Source organism: Meles meles, chromosome 2, assembly GCF_922984935.1.
Source record: "Meles meles chromosome 2, mMelMel3.1 paternal haplotype, whole genome shotgun sequence".
NCBI classification, from domain to species: domain Eukaryota; kingdom Metazoa; phylum Chordata; class Mammalia; order Carnivora; family Mustelidae; genus Meles; species Meles meles.
The window spans coordinates 108,701,016-108,725,898 of NC_060067.1; the positions used below are offsets into that span (position 1 = coordinate 108,701,016).

At 38.0% G+C, this 24,883-nt stretch overlaps 1 protein-coding gene across 5 annotated transcripts in view; it reads left to right on the forward strand.

Annotated features, from left to right (window-relative positions):
• Positions 1-24,883, forward strand: part of PPP3CA (protein phosphatase 3 catalytic subunit alpha) — a 322,846-nt gene that overhangs the window by 246,009 nt on the left and 51,954 nt on the right. For all 5 annotated transcript variants that reach the window (XM_045992725.1, XM_045992700.1, XM_045992690.1 and 2 more), the window contains 5 exons: positions 4,608-4,719; positions 6,247-6,392; positions 9,175-9,314; positions 18,563-18,640; positions 21,057-21,151. In XM_045992725.1, coding sequence (XP_045848681.1) covers positions 4,608-4,719; positions 6,247-6,392; positions 9,175-9,314; positions 18,563-18,640; positions 21,057-21,151 — 571 coding nt within the window. The remainder of the gene's footprint in view (positions 1-4,607; positions 4,720-6,246; positions 6,393-9,174; positions 9,315-18,562; positions 18,641-21,056; positions 21,152-24,883) is intronic.

Below are 24,883 nucleotides of genomic sequence, written 5' to 3' on the forward strand. Positions count from 1 at the left end.
GAAAACCCGAACTGCAGACGAGGCATGCCTCAGTGTTTCCTTCTGTTTGCTTGCTCGCGTGCTTTTCCTAGCCAGTCTGTGGGGCTCCACGCTGCAGGGCTGTGAGCTTAGCAGCGAGCACCCCCTCCGGCGCTACTTACATACAGGTCTCAGCCCAAGCCTCAAACTCGGTTAAGCAGGAAGAGATGTTGTGTTTATTCGCTGTGAACTCAGAGACGAAATGAACCACGGCAAGTCAGGCAACATCGCGTGCTTCTGCATGAGAATAACAAGCAGTCAGTGCAGCAAGCCGTGTTAGGTGACAGAGTGATGCCACAGACACGAGGAAGGAATCGTCGGCTGTCTCCCCGCCGCCAATGGTCTCTGTTAGTGCAGGACTAGTGGTCTGCTGCCTGTTGGCGTGCTTGTCAGACCAGGCAGGGAATGTCTGAGAGGAGCCGCGCTTGACATTTCGGGAGTTTGGATCTTTCCCCAGCCAGTGTACATCCCTCACTTAACTGTCCCGTGACTGAGAGGCATCCCTTTTGATTGGAACGTATCACAGCTTGGAGAGTTATTTTGGAAGGCTGCTTGATGTATATCTGAAGCTGTCTATTCGCTTTTTCACTTCCTCCCTCTTTCGCCTCTCTCTTTACTCCCCTATGCAAGTTTTCAAGAATACTCATCATCAAAAGGCATAAATTACAAAAATAAATCATTGCACTACTCTTATCAGTGAACCAATTAAACTAATGAAGAAAACGGTATCCTTGGCAAAACGATATCCTTAGTGCTGCTTCATTGGGGAAGATTGATAAATTAAATAGGAGGAAACCATGTCTGTGACAGAAATTATTAAAAATATAGAGGGTGCTCAGTTGTTCATACTTTAAAACTAATTGTAAGTCGTAACTGTTTAATTATTTCAAGTAGCCCTGGAAAGACCGTCAAGGTCTGGTTGAAAGTCATTAGCACAAGGAATTGACATCTAGCCGTGCAAAAAGGCCAACATAACTTGCCTCTCTGCTTCCACCTTAACCAATTAATTCAGTGGACATTTTGTTCACATTAGCCATCTCCTACCACATCAAAGAAAATAACCACTTATTTTAACTAATTTGTGTTTCATTGCTTAGTGATTGTGATGCTTTTTTTTAGAAGAAACTTTCCTTTTTTAAAAATAATGCCCAATCAGGATTTCGCTTGAGATCGACAGGTCCCGGAATATTAGAACTTTAGATGGCAGAAAGTTGCCAGCAAGACAGTGTTGTACTTGGCGGCACTCGCCCACCAGATGTTGAGGGTGAAGACTGGCAGGGCTCCACTCTCCAGTCCACTCTTGCCCTTTCATTTACCATGCCACTTCTTCCATATTGGCTGCATTTGTGGTTTTAGTCAGCGTTTGGGAAGATATTTTGTTCTTGCCACAGGGGAGAAGGAAATAAAATGTGAAAACAGGATTCTTATTTTGAGGGTATGCTGAGCCAAGAATTTGGAAATTAAGTTATGTTTTCTTTCTCCCTTTCTTTTTCCTTCTCCTTTTCTTTTCTCTTTTCTTGCTTTCCCTCAGTCCTTCTCGGTGTTCCTGTCTTCCTTCTCATTTACAGGAAAAAGGAACTAATATTTCTTAAACTCCCACTATATACTAGGTGCTTTATATCCATTAAATAACAAGGATATTAAATGTGCCATGAATCATTAAAAAGGTAAAGAAGTATGAAAAGCATATCATAAAATATTTCTGTATCACTCTGTGAGATTTCAGTTAGGAAAAAGCTACAGAAATTAAAACTAAAGGCGATAAAGCCATGTGCTAATGTCAAAACCGGGTGTTTAACAGACGGCAAGAGAGAAAATATGGGACCTAAAAAGCGATTCCTGTAGCACTTAACAGGGGTTAGAAAATCGTGTTTTAGATTTTAGTTGGAGAGATAATAGCTTTGCTTAAGATTCTTGCAGACAAAACTAATCTGAAGAATTCAGAATTGTGGTTACATTTCCAAAAGGATATTGATTGGGAAGGGGCACAGCCTTCTGGGTGCTGAAGTGTAAGTAGATTTGGCTAGTCCTTTCATGGAGATATACACATATACAGACTCATTGACAGGCATATTGAAAATATGCGCACTTCTTCCTATGTAAATTAGACTAATAAAAACAACAACAAGAAAAACTTTTTTAAAAGCAGATACAGTATGGCCAAAACATATACTCTTTCTCAATATAAAAACAAAAAATATTAGATGTAGCAATTTTAATAAATAAATATAATTTTTAAAAAGATTTTATTTATTTATTTGATAGAGATCACAAGTAGTCAGAGAGGCAGGCAGAGAGAGAGGAGGAAGCAGGCTCCCTGCTGAGCAGAGAGCCAGATGCGGGACTCGATCCCATGACCCTGGGATCATGACCTGAGCCGATGGCAGAAGCTTTAACCTACTAAGCCACCCAGGCACCCCAATAAATATAATTTTTAAAAGACTTTACATTCTCATCTTATTCCAAACTAGACATCCAAAGTTAACAACCAGTATGGAAATATGTGTGTGTGTATTTCTTTAGTATTAAGGTACAACTTTGTAAAGTTTAAATTGGGAATAGTTTTCTCATTGACCTTAATAATCATTTATAAATATCTTCTCTGAAGTGCGAGACGAGTTTGAGTAACACTCCTTTTGTGAAAGCATGTCAATGTACCCTGAAAACCAGATGTGTAACAGTCAGAGACTCATCAAGCTACCATACTACCCACTGGGATAACAGGGAATGTGCACCATGGACGACGGATCATAATGCCTTAAGGATCATTTGTGTAGACCATTTGGTCAACTGTTCAGAAATAGTAGTAATATTATTTGTCATGTGAACTGTAGCTAATAAGTATAACCAGAAAATTATAATTAGAAAATTAATTGAAGTGACATATATATATATATATATATATGTGTGCATGTCTATATATATATATATATATATATATAATTTGATGTCAATCCATTATTTCTGTTTACTCCAATTATAATTACATAGTTGGAAACAATATCTTAATACATACTTGCTTAATACGTACTTGCTTTGATAATTAGTATTTTCCCCAAGACTTGAGCTGTATATTCAAATGTAATTATTTCTACTCATTTAATAAATTGGTATATAAGCTGACAGAGGTGATTAGTCTTCACAGGTATCACAACAAATGAATCACTAGTAGCTTTTCTCAGTGGACATTATGCAGCATATTTCCTTTATGTTGGAAAGCTCTTTATAAAAATGTAAATGTTTTAAATGTTTTTTGGTTTCAGATTTTAGTAACCAGAATCAGACTTGTCTCAATATTTTTGTGGTCCTCTTATCTTCTTAGCCTCACTTTTGGAAGATAAACTTAATGAGGAAAAAAGAGCATACTTGTTTTCAAAGAGTGGTTTTCTCTTCCCTGTGGGTTCTTGATGAATGCCGGTGAAGGATAATGAAATTGATGGTAGTACTCTAGTATCCTGCTTATCTTCATTCACACTCCAGGATGACTGTGTCAGTGGAGACTTATTCCAAACCCGGTGAATTCAAAGGAGACCTTCACTTTTACACAAACAGTAATACCCAAGTAATTAATTTGAGAGTTTTAAGGTATATGAAATTCTTCCTGTAGTTACTTGCAGAATGTGTAGTGAGATTCCCTGGCCTTCAGTTTAATTATATTTGGATGTAAACCAAACCAAAACCAAAAACAAACCAACCACCACCACCAACAACAACAGCAACAAAAACCCTTAAGGATTTATATACCTAAGGCACTGAAATAAAAGACAATGTGATGAGGGAGAAGAAGGCTAGTGAAGGAGAGAACATAATAGACGCTGAGCACCTGGCTGGCTCAGTTGTGCAGCATGTCACTCTTGATCTCAAGGTTGTAAGTTCAAGCCAAACAGTGGGTGTAGAGATTACTTAAAAAATAAAATCTTAAAAAAAAAGAAGAAGAAGAAGAAGAAGAAATCAGTCAGCCTGAGCCTGGTGGCATTGTTTACTTCCAAATTTTGTCTTACCTTTCCTTCCCAATTCTCCTGTTTCTTTTTTTTTTTTTAAACAGTTATTTATTTATTTGACAGAGAGAGAGATCACAAGTAGGCAGAGAGGCAGGCAGAGAGACAGGAGGAAGCTGGCTCCCTGCTGAGCAGAGAGCAAGATGTGGGCCTTGATCACAGGTACCTGAGACAGTGACCTGAGCTGAAGGCAAAGGCTTAACCCACTTAGCCACCCAGGCACCCTCTCCTGTTTCTGTTACTGGGGGTTTTTTAAATTTGTTTTATAAAGAGAGGTGTCTTTATTCATTAATTGCTAATCACGTTTCTTTTCATACTTGTACACCAGTATATTTTGAGTATATCTTCATTCAGACTTCTTCCAATAGACCTTGTTTTCTTGTGGTGCATAGAAAATCAGTGTATGCATATAAACCATGGCTTTGTACTAATATTTTCTGTTTAATTTTTAATATCCTCAATAAGGCCTAGCCTTTTGGGGACTTTTGGTCATATGTGCACATTAGTTCATATCTTCCTCATGTGTGAGCAATGGGACCCTTAAGTATAATAGGAAAATGTTTATTTTTATGTTATTCTTATTTTTTTCAGTGTGTGCTGTATTTGTGGGCCTTGAAAATTCTTTACCCCAAAACACTGTTTTTACTTCGTGGAAATCATGAATGTAGACATCTAACAGAGTATTTCACATTTAAACAAGAATGTAAGTATACTTCAAGCTTCTTCCCTTAATGCCATATGTGCTAGTCATTTTAATTCATACCAAGAGCACATGATGATATCCATTGCCTAAAAGTCAAAAACTTAAAAAATGATACCATTTTATTCTATGTCATTCCATATTTCTTTCTACGCATTTCTAGGCAATGAAGAGAATTCAGAATTTCTTTTTAAATTATAAATTTTCTATATAGCGATCTGAAAATTCAAATTAATTTTTGATGTAATTTGTGCTAAGAACCAATGATTAACTTAGTTTCTAAAAATAGCCAGAATACTACTATTCAGGGGAATAATTTTACCCTTTCATCTCAAATCACTCAAGAAAAGCAGATGGAGGGCAAATTCAACTGTGCCTCTTTGGGACTCAATAGATTTACTAGCCTCTAGTGGATTTTACAAAATTAGAGATGACGTCTTCCTTCAGACATAAATACTAGAAGTGAGGAGTACTTCATATAAATTTCATTTTCCTCATCTCTTAATTTTCCCTATTGTCCAGTGAAACAAATTTCTCTCTGTCATTTAGCCCTCTATTCAGTGGAGTACAGAGACTTTTCTCAGAATATTAGCTATAAGTCAGTAAGGGAAAAGCAATGTGCAGTGATATGGAAACAACTTTAGAAAATTTCTTGCCATCTCCTTTAGGAAAATTAGCCAGCTTTACGCCCATGTTTCTGTTGGTCTCCTAGTTGTTTGTATATATAATTTTTGAGATACAGCTGCAGATCGATAGCAAGGATATATACGAAAGTTCTCGCCTCTGCCATATAAAAAGTTACTAAAAACTGTAAAATAGGGATGAACAACAAAAATGTAAAACAGTAGATCTAAGGATTAATAATGCAGGTATTCCCCGCCTTTTGAAAGTTTGTCTTATGTCACTTTGCTTTTATGAAAACCTACATTAGTACCTGTTATTGCTAACCAAAAGAAATCCAAAGAGAATTTTGCTTTTAGGAAGAAAGGTGAAAAACAAAAATAGCGAGTGGTCAGTGTTACAATTGCAGCGAGCACTTCTGGAGACAGCGCTCAGGCCTGAGCAATGAGTCGGTCACCACGCCCCTTCCCTGGGAATTACACTCTGCACCTTACCATCTAGCCGCCAGGGCTTTGAACTGGGTGTGTGAGCATCTGTGCTTTATCTCCATTTATTTTGTGCATCCGTTACAAGTAGTGTCTTAGGATATCAGAAAAGCCTAAGAGGTTATTTTTTTGGATCTGGGAACGCCCCCCAGTTTTTCCATATCAGTGAGTGATAATTGCTTCGGCTTAAGATGGCTTCATAGGAACACTGCACTTCCAGATAGTGGCTGAAACATGTACTCTACCTCTTCGAAACGTGCAACTTATTTGATTATGCTTTGAGACTTGGCAATGTGTAGTTCTATGCTAGTGGTTTGATGCTGGGAAGGAAACATTAAAAAAAAAAAAAAAACTGTTTCATGGAAATTATCCTAGCTGTGAAATCATGAGTCAATTATTTGTTTTTTGAATCATGTTTTAAAAGGTAAAATAAAGTATTCAGAACGTGTCTATGACGCCTGTATGGATGCCTTTGACTGCCTGCCCCTGGCTGCCCTGATGAACCAGCAGTTCCTGTGTGTCCACGGTGGTTTGTCTCCCGAGATTAACACCTTAGACGATATCAGAAAAGTAAGTTCTGTTGTTTTGAAGCCTCGTCATTCTGAGTGCTTCATTAATAAACTGAAAACAGTGTCTTTTTCAAGAACTTTATCCTTTTGAATTGAAGTAATTTAAAGTTGTCATGCTCTCTTCTTTGTATTCATTTTTCTTCAGGAAGAAAAATATATTTATACTTGAAAGGATTTTTAATCTCGAAAACCTCAGGGTTCCTTTTACCATGTGATATGTGTCACTGAAATGTATAATGTTTGATTGCTGAAAAATAGATGCCTTTTTCCCCCTTTGGCTGGTGTTAAGCAACCCATTGTACATTCATAGTCTATTAGAGCTAGAAAATGTTGCTTCACTCTTGAGAAAATATCACAAGTCGACCTTTAAATATATCCATATTATCATTTTTTTAAAATTATTATTTTCACGCTTAACACTTTAAAGCAACATTCTGACCAAAGCAATTGTGATATCCTGTTGACTGTAATGAGTGGATAAGTGAAAGCTGATTTTTTTTTTTAGGTATTTTTTACTTAATTTAACATTGGCTATTAACAGTTGTTTTAGTCAGCAGAAAGATGAGTTAGTTTGAGTATGGAATTATCTTTTTCTTGAGAATATGTGATAATATGAGATAGTTTTATGTAGCAGGAGAGAAAATCTTTTATATATTATTATTATTATTATTGGTTTGCCAATATTCTTTGAAAAGTTCCCTGACTTTTAAAGGAAAAACTATATTTAAGGAAATGAAACATTCAAATTCTATCTTAATACTCTCATTAAGGTCCAAGTTTTCAAGTGTAAAAATAATACAGTATTTAGTTTCCCATCAGAAAGGAAATGCATGATTTTTATTTTTAAAATCAAACAGAAGTACATTAAATAAACCTTTGCTTCCTTCTCTGTGTCTTTTTTTGTAAGACACCACTATCCATCTGCTTCTAGAATTCTGTAGCACACGAAGCATTGGTATTTGCTCTCTGTTGAAAGTATGAGAAAAACATGACACTGAACTGTAGTTATGGAGTTGAAGGAGAGAGTGGTTCACTTTCTGTATGAGTTCTATAATCAGATGGACTTTTATTATGTTACATAAACTCTTATCATAAATTAAGTAAATTTTAAAACTATCACCCACTGTCCCCAGTATTTGCTTTTTGACATGTTTCAGCTATTCCATTCAATTTTCACATATGTCATTAAGCTCTACTCTTAGCCATAAAACGATTTTTAGCTTTGCATTTTGCCCTGTGTCAGAGTTTCTGCCACCCTTACTTTATTTAATTAATTTTGTAGTTGTTTTTTTCTTCCTGTTGGTGGTATTAATTTTAGAATGCACTTTGTAACATTTTGAGAGTGAGTCCTGTATTCTGGTTGCTGTACCAGACGTTTAGCTGGGAATTCCGAGTAGTCAGAAGGACTCCCCTCCTTTGCTGTTCTATCCCTAATAATAAATTCTTCTTTCTTAGGAAGAAATTCTGTATTTTTATGAACAAGCATTATTTTTCTTGGATGAACTATTCCAAAAGCATATATTATTTAAGTCTCTTAAACAAGTCTAAGTTTGCAATGAATATTTTATGGGTAACATAATGGTTGAAATATAGAGGGTCTTTGCTTATTGAAGTTTTTCATTGAGTGTTGAAAATGTGAGATATTGCCTCATTCCTTTTAGATATTAGTAAAAAATGGTGTGTAGCAAAACCATTATTTATGTCACCTTTTATGTATCAGGAAAAAGAATTTGACCAGCTGCCAGGCTTATATATCCACCTTTCCCTACGGGTTTTTGAAAAATATTAAAGTATTGAATATGAAGAATATCAGTTCTTAATAGGTTTTCACAGCTGTTTTATGCTTTTTTTTAAGAGACTATAATGTCTGCTAACTTCACCCAAGATTCTTTAATTGCAATTCAATCAGGATAAACTACCGGAAAGTGATAGTGTTATAAAATTGTTGGTGAAATGTCATTTCCAGTTATTATATTGCTCTTGCTTTCTAAATAAATACACCTTTTAAAATTGAAATATGACCTTGCTAAACATTTATAGCTCGAAAATGGATTTCATATGAGGGTTCTGGTAAATCTATAAAGCTTAGAATTGTGAGCTGAAGAATGACCAGCAAAATTGGGGTTTATTTTACTGCTTATCATTCCTCTTGGTTTGTAACTACTAAGATAAACTACAACAGACTTGTACTCTAATTCGAAACTAGATAGGCCCCAATAATGAATATCCAGAATGCAGTGTAACAAGTGGCTGCTCTTAAAATGAAAGCCGTTTGTTCTCAAAGTCGTATCGTTCAGTATAAACCCGATACGTTGTTGGGCATCCAGATTTCTAAGCCTCAGTTTAATGGAGGCAGTGACAGAAATTTCCCCACAGATAAGACAACATAAAAGCTCCTCCTCAGAAGTGAAACACAGGGTGACATCAACTGGTAATGACTACAATATTTAGATCAAGTAAGTAAGGAGGAGCAAAAGAAAAGATAAAAAGTAAACTAGGAGACGAAAAGAGAAGCAAGGAGTAGGATTAAGGAAACACGAAGGAGGTGAAGAGTGAGATGAAGACAGGTAATGAAGAGGAAGGAGGGAAAGCGGGAGAGAGAGGAAGTGTGGATGAATGGGGAGGAAGGAAGGCAGGAGAGCAAACAGGAAGAGAGGAAGAGGGCTGCCCTCAACAGGACACAGAGCTGGGGAGGCAGTCAGGGACTTCAACAACGCTTCTACTTTCTGAATTCCAAGCTTCCAAAGATTAGTATTTTGCTCTCTATCTTCTATTTTTCTTAGTTAGACCGATTCAAAGAACCACCTGCTTATGGACCTATGTGTGATATCCTGTGGTCAGACCCCCTGGAGGATTTTGGAAATGAGAAGACTCAGGAACATTTCACTCACAACACAGTCAGGGGGTGTTCGTACTTCTACAGGTGAGGACGGACGGCTCGCCTTCGGGAGCACACTTGGTTCATCAGTGTTCTAAGTTATCAGTTCATGGGTTGTTCGATGTGTTCATGATGTTTATACAACTTCTCTAAGAAACAAGGCTAAATGAAGGGTTCACTTTGCAAGCCTTGTTCAGGTGGGTTCTTAGCACTTGCAAAAGGAAAAGATAAATAAAACATTTGTATAAATACACAGATATAATAACTGTGCAGAATAGAAAAGGCATAAAAGAGGCATGTGGTATGAGTGGCGAGGCAGCTGAAGAAGATGGTAGAATTTAGTAGAAGATGTGTTGTTTCAAGAACTGTAGGAAAAAATCCAATGCCAGCCTTGATTTTTCATTCAATTATATAATCACTTAAAACATTTTTTACCTGTTTTCTTAACTTAAATCAAGAAAATAATTTTAAATCTGTTAATGAAATGATATTGAAGTTACTCTTAAATTTTCTTAAGTTTATTAGACTTCCTGGGTAAATTAAAATTAACATAGCAATCAGTACATAAGGACCATAGTAAATTTATTTTTAGCCCTTTGACGAGCCACTTTGCAATATTGTGACAGTAATTTTTACACTTGCCAGTGTAGGGGAATCTGCCCATTCTCAATGTTTCGACTCTGACACAGGCGATTGTCTTCTGTCTGGAGAGCCAGCAGCCATCAGCGTCAATATAACGTTGATCAGAGCTGGTTCAGTGGTGGAACATTTTGTTCCATATCTTAAGTTTTCCTTACAGGGGGAAAAAGTTGCCTTTTATATATCTGTTGAAGTGATTGAAAAATAAGTTTGTGAACAGAAAGTCTTGTATACTGTCAAGCGTCTTTCAGAGAATACTTTTTATTATAAATATTAATAAAGCGGTTTGCTCTGAGCCTATTCATCAGAAAGGTTACAAATCATTTCTGTGTTTTGGAAATTTGGGCTCCAGGTCAAATGAGTCTATTTTGGGTAGAATGAAGAAGCATTGTAAAATCATTTCTGCAAAGCCTAAGGTTTCTTTTCAGTAATTAATGTAGAAGAAATCTTTTATTAAATATGCTAAAAGTTTTAAGGAAAAGATAAATGTCGTGGACATATATAAAAGCAAAGTTTTTGATTTTTAAAATCTGGTGTTGAATCCCTCATCATACAGTGAGTGTTTAAATTACTTACTTGATACCGCTGAGCTGTGCTTCAATACTATGACAGCAAACAAAAGCCAAACCTCTTGACTTTGATGTTGAGGCACATTGCCCTGACCTTTCCTTTCATTCATAGTATATATAACATTCTTCTATTAGTTTTCTGAGTCAGCTGTTCAAGGAAATCATATATTTTTTTTTTAAGATTTTATTTATTTGACAACGATCACAAGTAGGCAGAGAGGCAGGCAGAGAGAGAGAGGAAGGGAAGCAGGCTCCACGCTGAGCAGAGAGCCCGATGTGGGGCTGGAGCCCAGGACTCTGAGATCATGACCTGAGCCGAAAACAGAGGCTTTAACCCACTGAGCCACCCACGCGCCCAAGGAAATCATATTCTAAATGATGTTCTGTACTGAACTTATATAAAGTTATGGTATTTTTGTTTTGTCAATATAGACACAGATGTGTTTACATTAGAGATAAAGTCCATCAACTAGATAATTAGAAGATTATTCATGTTTTCACACTTTTGTTCTCAACAAAGTGGTTGCTTAACTCCTCTCATTAGAGTTTCTTTAGTATCGCTGGCCATGACAAATGCTGAATATTTAAATCCATAGCCTATAGACTCTGATGAATAGCAAAGCAGTCTGGATTTTGTTTTATCTAAGGAGAAGAAAAAACGACTGTTTCCTTCTCTTAGAGCTTTTTGATTCTTGTCTTTAGTTCCCTTGGAGGGGTCAAGGCATCCTCTTGTGGCTGCGCTATCAAGCGCAGGGACCTAGGGGCACAAGGGAGAGCGATAAAATTGGTCGAGAAACTTGATGACCTTGCGCCTGTTTGAGGTGTCAGCAGTTAGGTTGATTGACATCTCCCAGTTCTATTTGATGCATTTATATAGAGTCTGCATACTTAATTTGCTATGCCACCCTAGCCTCATCTAACATGGTGTCTGGGCCATGATATAAATAAAATGAGATTCTGCAGAAAATGGTATCGGTAAGAATGCATGGACACCGCCATGAGTTAGAGAAGAGAGCATGACCGGGGAAGGAATCCTCTGCCCTGGCCCCAGTGCCGCCATCTTTGTAACCTAAGATCACAGTTTGCAAACTCACATGCCTATGACCTCCTGACAGGTACTTGAGATACTTGAAACAGGCCAAGCCTTACACTATAAAAATTCATGAGGCTCCTGACAAATTGAAGGTAAAAGTTTCATTTTCATGTAGACCAAACAAAGCTGTTAGCTGGATTTGGTGCTTGGGTTGGCAGTTTCTGTGTCTGCCTTGGATGAATCACGTAAGCTTTGTGTTCTAGGTTTAGCTTACTTCAAAAGGAGTGAGTTACATCAGACCTTCTGAAGTTCCTCTAAACTCTGAGCCTTAAAGAACAGCTTGACAGTCATTTTAAAAGCTCGTTTGAAGCTGCAAATCGAGGCTCACTCAAATCACTGCCAGTCTCTTAATCACCCATCAGCCATGTGTCTGCTCATCACATGGAGCCCGCCTTCCCTTCTGCAGCTGACGCTCCTGCCAACCCCTTCTACCTGGAGATCCTCTGGTTCCTCCTCCTGCATCCTGATTCTCCTCTAACTTGTCCAGCAGATCCCTGCCGCTTCTGCTGTCCTTTCTTGGTCATCCTCCTGCTTCTAACATTTTTTTTCTTCACTTTTCCCTGGAGCCTCCTCTTCCCTTAGCTTCCCTGTAAACTGTATAGACTCTGTGGTTTGATTACCAGAACTAGCCTCTTCATCTGTTTATCTTCCCTGAGCTGGACTTCTATTTCTAGGTGACTGCTTGAAGTTTTGTCTTAGATGTCCCATGGTCACCTTAACCTCAACTCACCTTGCCTGAAAGGGCTATGGTTTACTTCCCCACTGGGGATTCCTCCTAGTTTCACCATTTCTATTAACAGTTTCTATTAAGAGTCATGGAGACTAGCAGATATTTTTGCTTGTTCTTTTTGCATGGAAATCACTACCAATCAGGAATCATATCTTATTGACCCTTTCTTAAAAATATCACCAGCACCTAAATCACACTGTCTTCTCTTATTCCCACTCTGAGTCCAAGATTTTCATTTTTAGTTCATTGAAATCACTTCTAAGTTTCACAATGCCCTTCTCACTCCCTCCTCCAAGTCATATGGCTTCCTTAATGGATATCCTTTTTAGAATTCATTCACTCATTCAATTATTTAACAAACATTAGTTGAGCCCCTGTTATGTATGCCTTCTGTGAGGCTTTATAGATACTCAGAGTGCCTGCCTTTGAGGGTGAGTGCCTTTGAGTGGCAAAGACCCATACACTATGACAAATAAAATTCAAGGTGAGAAATGCTATGAGAAATGTGGAGATTATCACAGACACACATGTACACAGCTATACAGAGTTGGGGGGCTGAACCCAAACACATGTGGATTGGAATTTAAGGGACAAGTCATGGTAGAAGTGTTATTAGATCTGAGCTCTAAAGGATGAACAGAACACATCCAACCAGAGTCATCTGGGAAGGCTCTTTGCAGGCAGGGAAAGTGGTGTTCATGAAAATATGGTGGAAAAGAACACATCTAGAAAAACGACCATCTGTCCCCTTCTACCTCTCATCCCCAATAGAGCTGAATATACATCTAACTAAGCCATTCTACTTGTATTTTTATATTCACTAGAAATGTGCACATGTTTGTACCCAAAAGATTGTGTATAGCAGCCATATTCGTAATAGCCAAGAAATGGAAACAACCCAGATATCTATTTAATAGAATGAATAATAATTGTATATCTACATCCCTAAGTACAGCGAATGAGAAGGGGTTCACCAAAGCTGCACATAATGATATGGGTGAATGCCACAAGGATAGTGATGAGTGGAGGAAGCCTGATACTAGAGCTCATGTTGATAATAGCATTGAAATAAGAGTTTAACATGACAGAAAGCTAATCTATAGTGTTCAAAGCCAGAGTGGCCATGACCCTTAGTGAGGAGGTGATGGTGACTAGAAGGAGCTATGGAGGGTGGCTGGGGTTCAGGCCATGCACATTCTGTGAACTTGATCTGAGTGTTAGTTACAAGGGGAAGATAGATCTATCCATTGGCCCTCTTCTGGTTTGGGCAGTTTTCTGTGTAGATGTTATACTTCAATAAAATGTTTTCCTTAAATAAAAATTGCTCATTTGCTCCTGAGATAGTCTGCGGTCAGGTGCAAGTGAGAACTTAAGCTCTGGCAGGAAGAGTTGGAGCCCTTCCAGGCTTGATACCTAGTGGGTAAAATGAAATTAGTTGGAGAACCCTGGGGCAAAGGAAAAACAAAACAAAACAGAGGAAGCCCTGGGAACAGGTATGCCTGAGAGCATCCAGGTGACGCTGGGACACCCCAGGGCTTAGGACCTATTGCCCAGCCCCCAGAAGCAGAGGAGGAGCTTGGCAGTCAGTCAGAGTCCTCCCTTACTGCTGGGCTGGGAGAAAGTAAGGACACCATGGAGGCACGAGAGGCTTCCTCCTGGCCCCTCAGCAGGGGTTGTGAGCTGCCTGCCTATGCTTTGCTGAACCCCGTGAGGGAAAGAAACCTCTCCATCTATCACCTGCTAGACTGCCCCATTGAGACTACTCCCGCGACTGAGTGTAAGCTCTGATAAGCTGACAGATTGCTGCTAAGCATTTAGGATATGAAGACAAATACAATAATGTCCGTCTCTTAAGGCATTCAGTATTGCTGGAGCGCAGATATATACACATAATTTACACTACAACATGATGAATGATATCTTAGACAAATATGTTATGGGATCATGGTGGATGCAGCAGTTCTCCACACCTCAGAGTGAGGTAGGTTTGAGAGGAAGGGTTTATAGGGGATAACTTAGCCAAGACTTGGTGGAAGAGTAGGCTTTTCCAGAAGAAAAAATACTCAGTAGAAATAAAGACATAAAAGCTATAAAGAAAGCATTTTAATGATGCTGGCTGGCTATATCTTAAAGAGACAGAAACCTGGGAGGTTTAATTCAAGGTCTGAAACATAGTTTCATATAGGAAGGAACAAAAATAAGAGAATAAACAGAGTGAGTCTAATAATATCTATTTTATCTAATACCAAAACAGTTTCTCTCAAATTTCTCATGTTTCCCTTTTCTACCTTCTTTACCTTTGTTCATGCTCAGTCTGCATCCGTCCCTCTCTCGCTCTCATTCTAACTCCTTTCCTATCTAGTATTCCCCATATGTCATTGCCTTTGTGATCTAACATGAGTCACAACTAATAAATTTAACAGTGCTAAAAAAAAAAAAATCCATGGATTAAATTTTAAGATCTAATTGGCTTTATTAAACAATTCATGACCTGGGCAGCGCTGAGGGGCTCTGAAGGGCTGGGCAAAATGGAAGGTTTTTATAGGAAGGAGGGTGGGTTGAGGGGTTATTAGCAAAAAAAAATAAATAAATAAAGTCTTGTTTCAGGCCAGTCACATTGCTTTGGGGGGGAAAGGGGGGTCTCACACAGATTACCTCATCTGCCTGTGGTGGAGGCAGAGGGCCCATATGACAGATTACCTCACCGAAGCACGTCAGAACATTCCTGTTTGACCCGCTAAGATTTACTTTTCTGGGGAAACTTGAAACTTCCATTAGGTTAGGTATAAGCCCCAGATGGTGACTTGGCCTAAGTGATGCCGTTGTAGGGCTATAGGTCCTTTTTCGCAACAGCTACTAACTAGACTTTGGGGTTGCTGACTCACTTCTGTGCTGCGTTCTTTCTTCCACAACATGGTAGCAGAGAGAAAATTAGGAGTTGTTAAATGTCTGCCACTCTCAGTCGGGCCCTGGACTAGGGAATTTACATATATTGCTAACTCCTTTAGTCTTTATCTCGAGTCTATGATATAAGTCCTACCACCTGCATTTTTACCAGTGAGGTAATTCGGGCTCAAAGAGGTAAGCCATTTTCCAGAGTTTACACAGGAAATTGGAATAAGAACCCAGATCTAAGGATTCCCACTATTCCATGGAAATTTCCACCTCCTTTTCTACTCAGAGGAAAGCATTCTCTAGTGCTTAAGGAATAATCATGTTCCAAGAGGAAAAAAAAAAAAAAAAAAAAAAAACAACATTTTCAGAGAGTCTAGCTTTTTCCCCAAACAGTTTTTTTTGCATGCTGGTAAGTGAGTGTCACAAAACTAGAAGCTGGCCTTCACCGATCTTTGCATTAAGTCTTCTTTCAAGACATGTCCAGGACACTGGGTTAAATGAAATCATACCACGTTTGCTTGACAAGGGTGCCCATGGATAGGTTTATGAGTAGGACTGAGATCCAGCAAGCCCTGTGTTCAAAAGGAGGCCGTGGGCCCATGCTTGGGCTTTCTTTCTCTTTCTTGTTGGTGGTTATAATATCTCAGAAGCTTCACCTCATTAATGCGAAGAAAATGAAAAAAGAAAACAAAAGATCTAACATGTGATAGAAACTTCTCAGAAAATTTCCTCAGACCAGTGTACATTATTTATTCTATAACGTCTCAATAAATGCTTTACTTTCCTACCTAGGTAATAAATATCCTCAAGACAGAAACTACACCTTACACTTACCATACCATCCCTCCCTGTGCCTAATACAATCTTCTAACAAATAGAACAAAGTCACCAGTCAGTCTTTGACAGATTATTGGGGAATCAATGATTTTCCAGCTTCCTCCGTGATATTAGGGGTTCAGAACCCTACTTTCTCTATCATTCTACACATATCTTCTGTAGTGCTTTTTAGCTTGAATGCTTTTTATATCATCATTTCCACTGAAAAGCATAAAAGTCTTGTGAAGTTGTTTGTTTGTTACTATATATTATCAAAGACTTTAATGTATTCCAGGCAGGCAGTTGACCAATAATGTGAATCCAGATGATATTCAAGTGTTTTCTAAATTTATTTAGGAAAATGTTTGTAATTCTTAGAGAGTTTGAGGATTTGATTATGTATGCCTTTAAATTTCTAAAGATTTTCATCAAAATGAGTTCCTTCCAAGTAATAATACAAGTGTTCGTCACTTAATGCTATTAACCTAGCAGATTGCTGCAAGGTTAATTTTATTTTCTTCAGATTACCGTTAAAAAATCAGATATATATTTCCATGAGGGAAACTTTAAACACATAAGTGTGTCAAACTCAGCATGAAGAAAATATATTAAAATTATGCTTTCATAAATCTAGTATAGGTTCTAACAAAAGGAAAAAATAAATTTAAAAAGTGCTGCCAACCCTTTTGCCCAAGGACAAAAAGTGACAAACCTAGACAAACAACCTCTGTCTTTCAGTGGTACAACAAGGCAATAAACTATCTTTTTAAGGAAGTATTTCAAGGTCACAAGAAATCAATGGCTGAAAGAGATAGGGAAGGAACATTTACTGGGTCATCCTATGCTGTCATTCATTGGCTGGGCACTTTATGGCTAAGTATGTCCAAATGTGCTATTTTTTAAAGACCAACCCGTGTCTCAGCAATTAAGCTTTTTTTTGTTCACATGTTGATCTCAAAGGTGATATACTCACCTTTTCCTAGGGTGGAAGACAAGTCTTTGAAGATGCATGTTGGTCAGCCCTTGGTCTAGGTACCGTTATGGACATGTTTCCATGTGCATAGGCTGGGCCATCTTCTCCAGTCTGTAGGTTACACTAATGTTTATCAGTAACATGGTATATTTCTGGACTGACCTGGGACAACTAGGAAGTAAAGGCCTGATGAAGGTCTCCTTTTTTTCTCTCCTTAGCAGATTAATAGAATATTCTAGAACACATATGCATATGCATACAAATGCACATAAATGTGTGCACAGGCACAAAGACTATTTTTGATTTCAGATTCCAGTTTTGCAAAAAACTGAATCCTTTTTATAATCAACATCTCTAGTATGGTGTGCCATATTAATGATATATATTTTTTTCCTTTTGATCAGGGAATTCTTACAAAATCTGTAACATAGAAACTATTCTTTTTTTTTTTTTAAAGGTTTTATTTATTTGAAAGAGATAGCAAGAGAGAGAGCAGGAATGAAGAGGAGAGGGACAAGCAGGCTCCCCACTGAACAGGGAGCCCCACGAGATCATGACCTGGGCTGAAGGCAGACGCTTAACCAACTGAGCCACCCAGGCACCCCTAAAACTATTTTCATCCTCTCTCTTATAATAAATTATATGAGTGACATACACTAGTATTTCTTCAAAGTGCTATTTTTAGTCATTGCTGAATTATTTCTTATAGTGCATGTAGTTTAGGTTCTATTGAGCTTCTGCAGCTTGTTTATATTAAAATGAGCATAAGTTTGCTGTCCCTTTATTTGAAACACCTAAAATTTATTCATTTTTATGACATACATTTATCTCATGAAAAATTTGTAGAGCAGAAACAATGTGATTGCCCAGGGTTCCACAAGTTCAGTTTGTAATTTGAATTTCATTTTGAATAATGATCTCCTCTTTGGTTTTGAGACTTCCTTAACAGACAAAATCATCTTGATTATATATTTAATATTTTTATTAAGTCAAGGTAAGGCAGCAGTCTTAAGATACAGTTCTGTTGATCAAATTTAAAGTACACAGTTTAAAACCTGTGAATTCAATAATTCTGTTTAGATTTTGAGTGATATATCAGTTACTGTATTCTCGCCCACTCCCTAACTCAGTCCACTCTGTAGAGCACTCAGGCACGCACAGGCATCCAAATACAAATAGTGCTCTCTTGGAGAAAATCGAGATCGAGGTTTATATTTTCAATTCCATTCTCATGTTATATTGATGCTCCTGTTCACTTGTACTTAAATGTATACTTGATAATATTGATGTTTCCTATGAGTGGACATTCCTCTAGTGCTGTTATATAATGGCCTGTGTTCTTTGTCCAATTCACGCATCTTCAGCCCTTTCTGGTTACGTAAAATGTAGAGCTGCAGGTGCTTTCTGTGCCACAGGGTAAAAAAACCTGTCCTGAGAGCCGTGAGGCTTGTTTCATGAATGATGTATATTTGATTATGTCTGATCGAATCACATAGGGTGGGATGTTACAGACAAATGTGCTACTCTTGACAATTTCATAACAGATGCTTCTTTCTCTTTTCTTTTTGTCTCTGGCAGTTACCCGGCTGTATGTGAATTCTTACAGCACAATAATTTGTTATCTATACTCCGAGCCCATGAAGCCCAAGATGCAGGGTGAGCAGTTTTGTGGGTTTATGGAAACCGTGCATTGCCCCTGGGTCACAGCTTCCTTGCTTCATTCAGGCTGTGGAGGATTCCTTTTGCTAGGCTCTCTCCCTGAAGAAATCAGATCCTAAAATTGTCTTCTGATGACACAGATATGGCAGGGTCCTGGGGAATGAGTGCTCATAAATGTGTGGTAAAGTTCCCTTGAAAGTACCTCTATTTTTAGCTTGAACAGGTAAGATTTTCAGCTGGCTTTCTTAACTTCTATGGTCCATGTGATTTCTTTCCATTCCTGCTCTTCCCACTGTCCAATAAGTGAGTACATTACCAGCGGCTTTTCGGTCTCGGTTGGCAATGTGAGCGAGAACTACACATAAATATTTAACAGATACTGCACGGTGTACTCTTGTTGAAAGAATATCACTCCTGACCCCTGTGAAGTTTTAAAGGACAAAAGCAGAGGCATTTAAATGAGGGAGAAAATTCTATATTCTAACTAACAAATGCACAAGAGGATTTTGTAATACATGGTAAATTTTAAAATTTAGGGTCTAGGGTTAGTATAATATTTAATATAATTGGTAGGCCAATTGTAAGGGCTTAGAAAACTAAGAAACATCAGATATTCCATTTGATAGAGCATTAAATCTGCATTAAGGAGAAAGAGGCGTAATGCGTTCTAGGATTTGAAGTCCACTGCCATTCTCAGTAGGCGCTGCTGAAAGGTATTGTTGGCCTTCAGATGCTTAAACTCGTTCCTCCATATTCTGAGTTTTCTGAAAGGGAGGAACACTTCATATCACATAACCTGTGTGCTGAAATTAGGAATAGCGATGACCGCATTCTGAAGTTAGCCCATTCTGAAGATGAGCCTACGTCAAGGCAGAGCTTAGGTTTCTTTCAAAATCAGCTTATTTCAAGCACTAATCAACAGGTATGAACTGATCCAGTTCTGTGTACTCAGTGTGCTGTAGCTGAGCTTTGATATAAGCTGTCGATATGCCAACCAGTCAGGTCCTCAAATAATTTTTTTTCTTTTTTCTCCCCCCCAATTTTCAAGGCAGTGGTGTCACCATGCTTTTTTGACTGACTGTCCCAACTGAACATTTTAAGCAGCTTTCTGTTAATCCCACTATAGACCTGTAGTCATCTGCTTATTTGAAAATATTTTAAGTTCATCGGTTAAAATCAATTAGCATATTTGTTTGAAATGAGCATTTGATTGATTAAACTGAGATCATGTCATCTAGTTTCTTTGTTTTCATTTGTTGTCAAGTAGGCCTACCTAACCAGTCACCGTTTGTAATGCCAAGATACTAAGATTGGGGGAGTTAATTATCTTTTACATTCTTATTTTTTTCTACCAGCAGAGTTTAGTCCGATAAGCAAAATAAATACTTCTAGAATATTTCAAAAGATTCTTGAGCGTATATTTTCTCCTAGGGAAAGTACTATCAAAATATTTGTGAAATTATAAATCTTAACGTGATGATTTATCTACCTAAAGGCGGATATTTGAGGTACTTTAAAACCCAACTGAAGTTGGTATGGTTAGTCAGCCAGAAATAACATGACCCAGAATACCCAAGAAATGATAAAATTTTGTTTTGTACTTTATAGGAAATTTTCTAAACCAATATTCCTAAAATCTCTTACATAGAAGTCATGAGATATGTTTTCACCTTAATGGAAAAGAGCCAGAGTTTCCTGTATTTTTTCATTATTTGAGGACTAGAGTCCTATTTTTATCTAAGTATAAGAAAAGTAACTGGCTTATTTATTTCCAAAGATCTCACAGATGTTCTGTTTCATTACTGATTGATTAAATCTTACCCTGCTCAGACAGTAATCTTCGACCTGCAGATGCCAGAAGAGATTGGTAATAAATAAAGTTCTAAAATAGAAACACTTTGAACATGTAAAACCCATCGATTTAACTGCACATCTTTTGAAAAGCAAATTGCTTAGTCAAGACCGTAACAGAATATTATAAGTATTATAGATAAATTGAATAATCAGCCCAGTTATTAGTTCGAAAGATTTATATGTTGCTCTGCTTACTTAGTCTTATGTCAAACATGGTAGGTACAAGGATATCTTCATACAAAAAGGGACCTTCTTGTTCTCCATTGCACATGTGGATATGAATTATTTTGCCTTGAATTCCACCCTCCCCCAGGCCTGTTAAACTTAGGAAAGGCCTCTTTGGGTATTATCCACCTGATTGTATGTTTTCATGGTTGACCTTGGGAGGAATCATGTCTGTGTGTAACAGACTTTAGAGAGAAAATTTTGTTTAATGTTAAGTAATTGAGTTGTCTCGGAGTGATAAAACGTAACTTGAATATTTTATTTTGAATCTGTAATTTGATACCATCTTCCCCCTCCATAATATCCTGTTGTAACTCGTCTTTATTGTGTTTAGGTATCGCATGTACAGGAAAAGCCAAACGACAGGCTTCCCTTCTCTAATTACAATTTTCTCAGCACCAAATTACTTAGATGTATACAATAACAAAGGTAAGTGGTTTTAGATCCCTCTTGCAGTCTTGCCTACCCTGTGCAATGTTTCATTTGGGTTTGGTTTGAATGGTTGAATGGCTTGGTTTGAAGGATTTTTAGTCATCCTTTTTTTCCCCCTGGCTTTTTCACATATTGCTGAATGCAAATTTGTGATTGTGTTCAGAGTTACAGATTCAGTTGGTCAGACGCGGAGCCCAGGCATTGTTATTTTTTAACTGTTCTGCAGGAGATTCTAATGTATGGCAGGGTCTGTGCTGAACTACTCTGGTAGATAGAGGTTTTAAAATGAATAATAATTGAAAGTAATCCAAAATCACGCTTCTTAAAAAGGATGTGTCTTTCAATGAGAACAGGGTGATTGTGCATGTAAGAGCTTAGGAGAAATGAGCAAAAGCTTTTGTTTCAAATTCAAGTTTAAATTGCATTTATTCAAGTACCTACTGTGAGCCAGAGCATATTCATTTATTTAAAAAAAAATTGAATTAAACTTCAAAATAAATATCCTTAGCCCCCATCCCTTTTAGTATGCAGAATGGGTCTCTGTGGCTAATTGCTTTGCCCCAGGTCACTCAGTTAGGTAATAAAGAACCAAAATCAAACCCACGCCTTCTGGTTTAGCATCCTGTCCTTCCTTTATGAAACTCCATACTTGTGTGCCTAAAAAAGACCAGGAAACAAGAGGGCATTCTTTACTGACTCTAGGGAAGAGGGGAGGAGCAAGGGTCACATTATCCTCTTTTATCAAGGTAATTTCTATATTCAGATGACACAGAGTGTTACAGGTGTGACGGAATGGGGGCTAAAATGTGAAAACGCCCTTAACTCTGGTTGGCACTGGTCTAGATAACATCCTTGCAGCATATCTGAGGGTGAGGGGGGCTTGCTGAGATCCTTGCCTCCCCGCCCCAACACCCCCCCCAACACATTGTGTTGTCCTATAGATACCTCACGTGGCTGTCCTGACCCTATAGCCCAGAGAGACACACCTGCTGGGTGGGGTGGGATGGTCACACCGCAGTCTCTTACACCGCCACTTTGACTGTTGTGGGCCCTCCTCTGTTGCTTTGCAGTGAAGTTATCAGAAGGCACTGTGACATTTCTGTCACAGCGATGGATGGCAGGGAGCACAGGAGAGTTGTGCCCTGTTTCCTAGTTGCCTGATTTCTAGAAGAGGAGCTGTCTTTAGTACTCTGTGGCAAGAAGCATATAAAGTAAAACAAACCATGTTCTTGGTGTGCCCAGGGCTTATAAGCCAGTTGATGAATTAACACCTTTGGGTGATTTAATACAAATATAAGACACAGTGTCATTAAGTGAAGCTAAGAGAGTTAGCTTAGCTTAACCAACATTGAGTCGGTTGGACAAGGAATCATTTTTCTAGAATGGTTGGAGAAGGCCTTGTTTAAGGTAAAACGTGATCTGGACATTAAAGAATGGTGACTGTTTGATTAGAAAAAGAAAAATAGAATAAAATAAAGTCAACACCAGTGTTTTTGAATTAATTTTTTTCTTTTTCTTTCTTTCTTTTTTCTTTTTTTTTTTTTTTTGCCAAACAAAATCTCAATCTTGAACCCTTTTGTATAAAAGCAGTAAGATTGAATTCCCTTGGATTGGATGTGGGTTCTCATACCAGAGAATTCCCCAGTGGTACCTGGAAGGAATACAGGAACCCAGCAGGTCATCCTGCCTGTCCCATCCTGATCCTACTATTCCCCAAAAGTATATACAGTCTGAACACTTAGTTTCCTATTTCTTTATGGCATTAAAACAATTTTTTTTCTATTTCACCTAGTGAAAGGAGCACCCAAAAAAGTAATTTTCTTGACAGAGACCAATTACTAAGTAGCATGGACTATACATACAATTTTTTTTTAATGATTGAACAAAAGTCAAAACAGTAAGGGAAAAAGAAGATTGGGATTTCACTCCATAAAAACAGACTTAAGTTTTTCCTCTCATTATAAGGCTGGGTAGTGGTTTTCCTTGAGACCAATGGCGATTTCTCCCATAGGGTATGCATTGCTTCTTTTTCTATGGTTCTGATTTAACAAGGCACGAACTTAAAAAAAAAAAAAAAAACAATAGACATGAGTGGATTGCAATCTTGGAGGCTTGTAGTTCTCTCGCTGTGTTCTGTTGTGTTTAGGGTAGATCACAATCTCTCGGGAAGGGGAGAGAAGCATTTCATTTTGGGAACCTTTTCATAAAAGAAAAAATTCTCCTGAGAGAAAAAGATAAACTGATAGGAAGAAGAAAGATATATTCTTCAGTTTGAGCATAATTTCAAAAGACTTTTGTGTAAAGCCTCTGAAGCACTTTAAAGCTATTATACTAACACTGTGTACAGTATGTGGGAGTGGGAGTCAGTTATTCACGGCTGAAGTGAGGCTATTACTGTATTTGAATAAAATAAATGTTAACGAGAATTGTAAAAGGCAGTGCCAGAAAGCCGGGTTGCAAACTCCTTCAAAATATCATCAATGGAAAGACAGCAGTGAAGAATCTCTAAATTAACCGTCTGATTCTTAGAAACAGATGACCATATAAGGCTTTGGAGTTGTGTATAACCCAAGAATTAAAATATGATGCGATTTTTAAGCGCCTGCAAATTAAGGCAGCAGCAAGAGCTCTTCGACTACATGAAGTAGTGAGAAAAAAATGGGTGTATTCTGCCATCTTAAAACCAATCCTAGGTGTGTGATCAGCTTCATGTTTAAATGTCTGTAGGTTGTGATTAGTAGTTCCATGCTTGCCTGCAATGAAAAGAGGCTTTCTAAAAGTAATGAGGACTGTAAGTGGTCCTTCCTTACTGTAGCCCACACTGATTCACGTGGTGCTTAGCCTTGCCCTCTCACAGGAGCACAGGCCAACCCCTCACCCCTCCTCCGGCCTCTGTCTCCTCACTCTGAGGACTCCTGCAACCTGTCTGGGCAGAAGATGGAGCGAGCTTGCAATCACAGCTCTCCAAGGAAACAGCCAGCTCATTTACATGTATTGACATGCAGTGACATCTCTGCAAAAGGAGAAAAAAAATTTCTTCTGTGAATAATAGATGAAATTACCTTGCAACAAAATGCTGCACAGTATTAAGATATTATCATCTTTGAATATTTTATGTTGCTATCATTATGCCACCTGTCAGTGGCTTCAGGGAAACTGACAGAAAATACCCCGTTCTCCTCAGCCTCTTACTTACAGTTTCACTTTGTGACTCGATCTACCTTTATAAGCCACCTCGCTGCTTCTTCCTCGGTGAACCCTTTGCTTTTAGCGAGCTGCATTATTCCGCTCATGGCCCTCTACAAATTATTCCCTTTCACCACGTCGTTGCCCACATAACTTTTTTTCTATCTTGAATACTTGTCTCCCTCTTCTCTGCCCATCTAAATGGCCTGTTCTCAGACTCCAGTCAGTTTCTAAAGATTTCTCTCTCTCTTTTTGTATTCTTTTATTTATGTATTGATTTTATTAACATATAAAGTATTATTTGTTTCAGGGGTACAAGGTCTGTAAATCATCAGTCTGACACAATTTCTAAAGACTTCTGTTGGTAGGCCTTCCCTAAATTCCTGGAATACCAATCATTTGCCCTCGTACTTATCACTTAATTTTTTTTTCTTGTTAGCTCTTCCTATAGTTAGCATTGCTATATCTTCCCGATGGATTATAATTAGTTTGAAGTGGGGGCTTTTTGGAGCACATGATAAAGCCAAGTAGCATGCATTATAC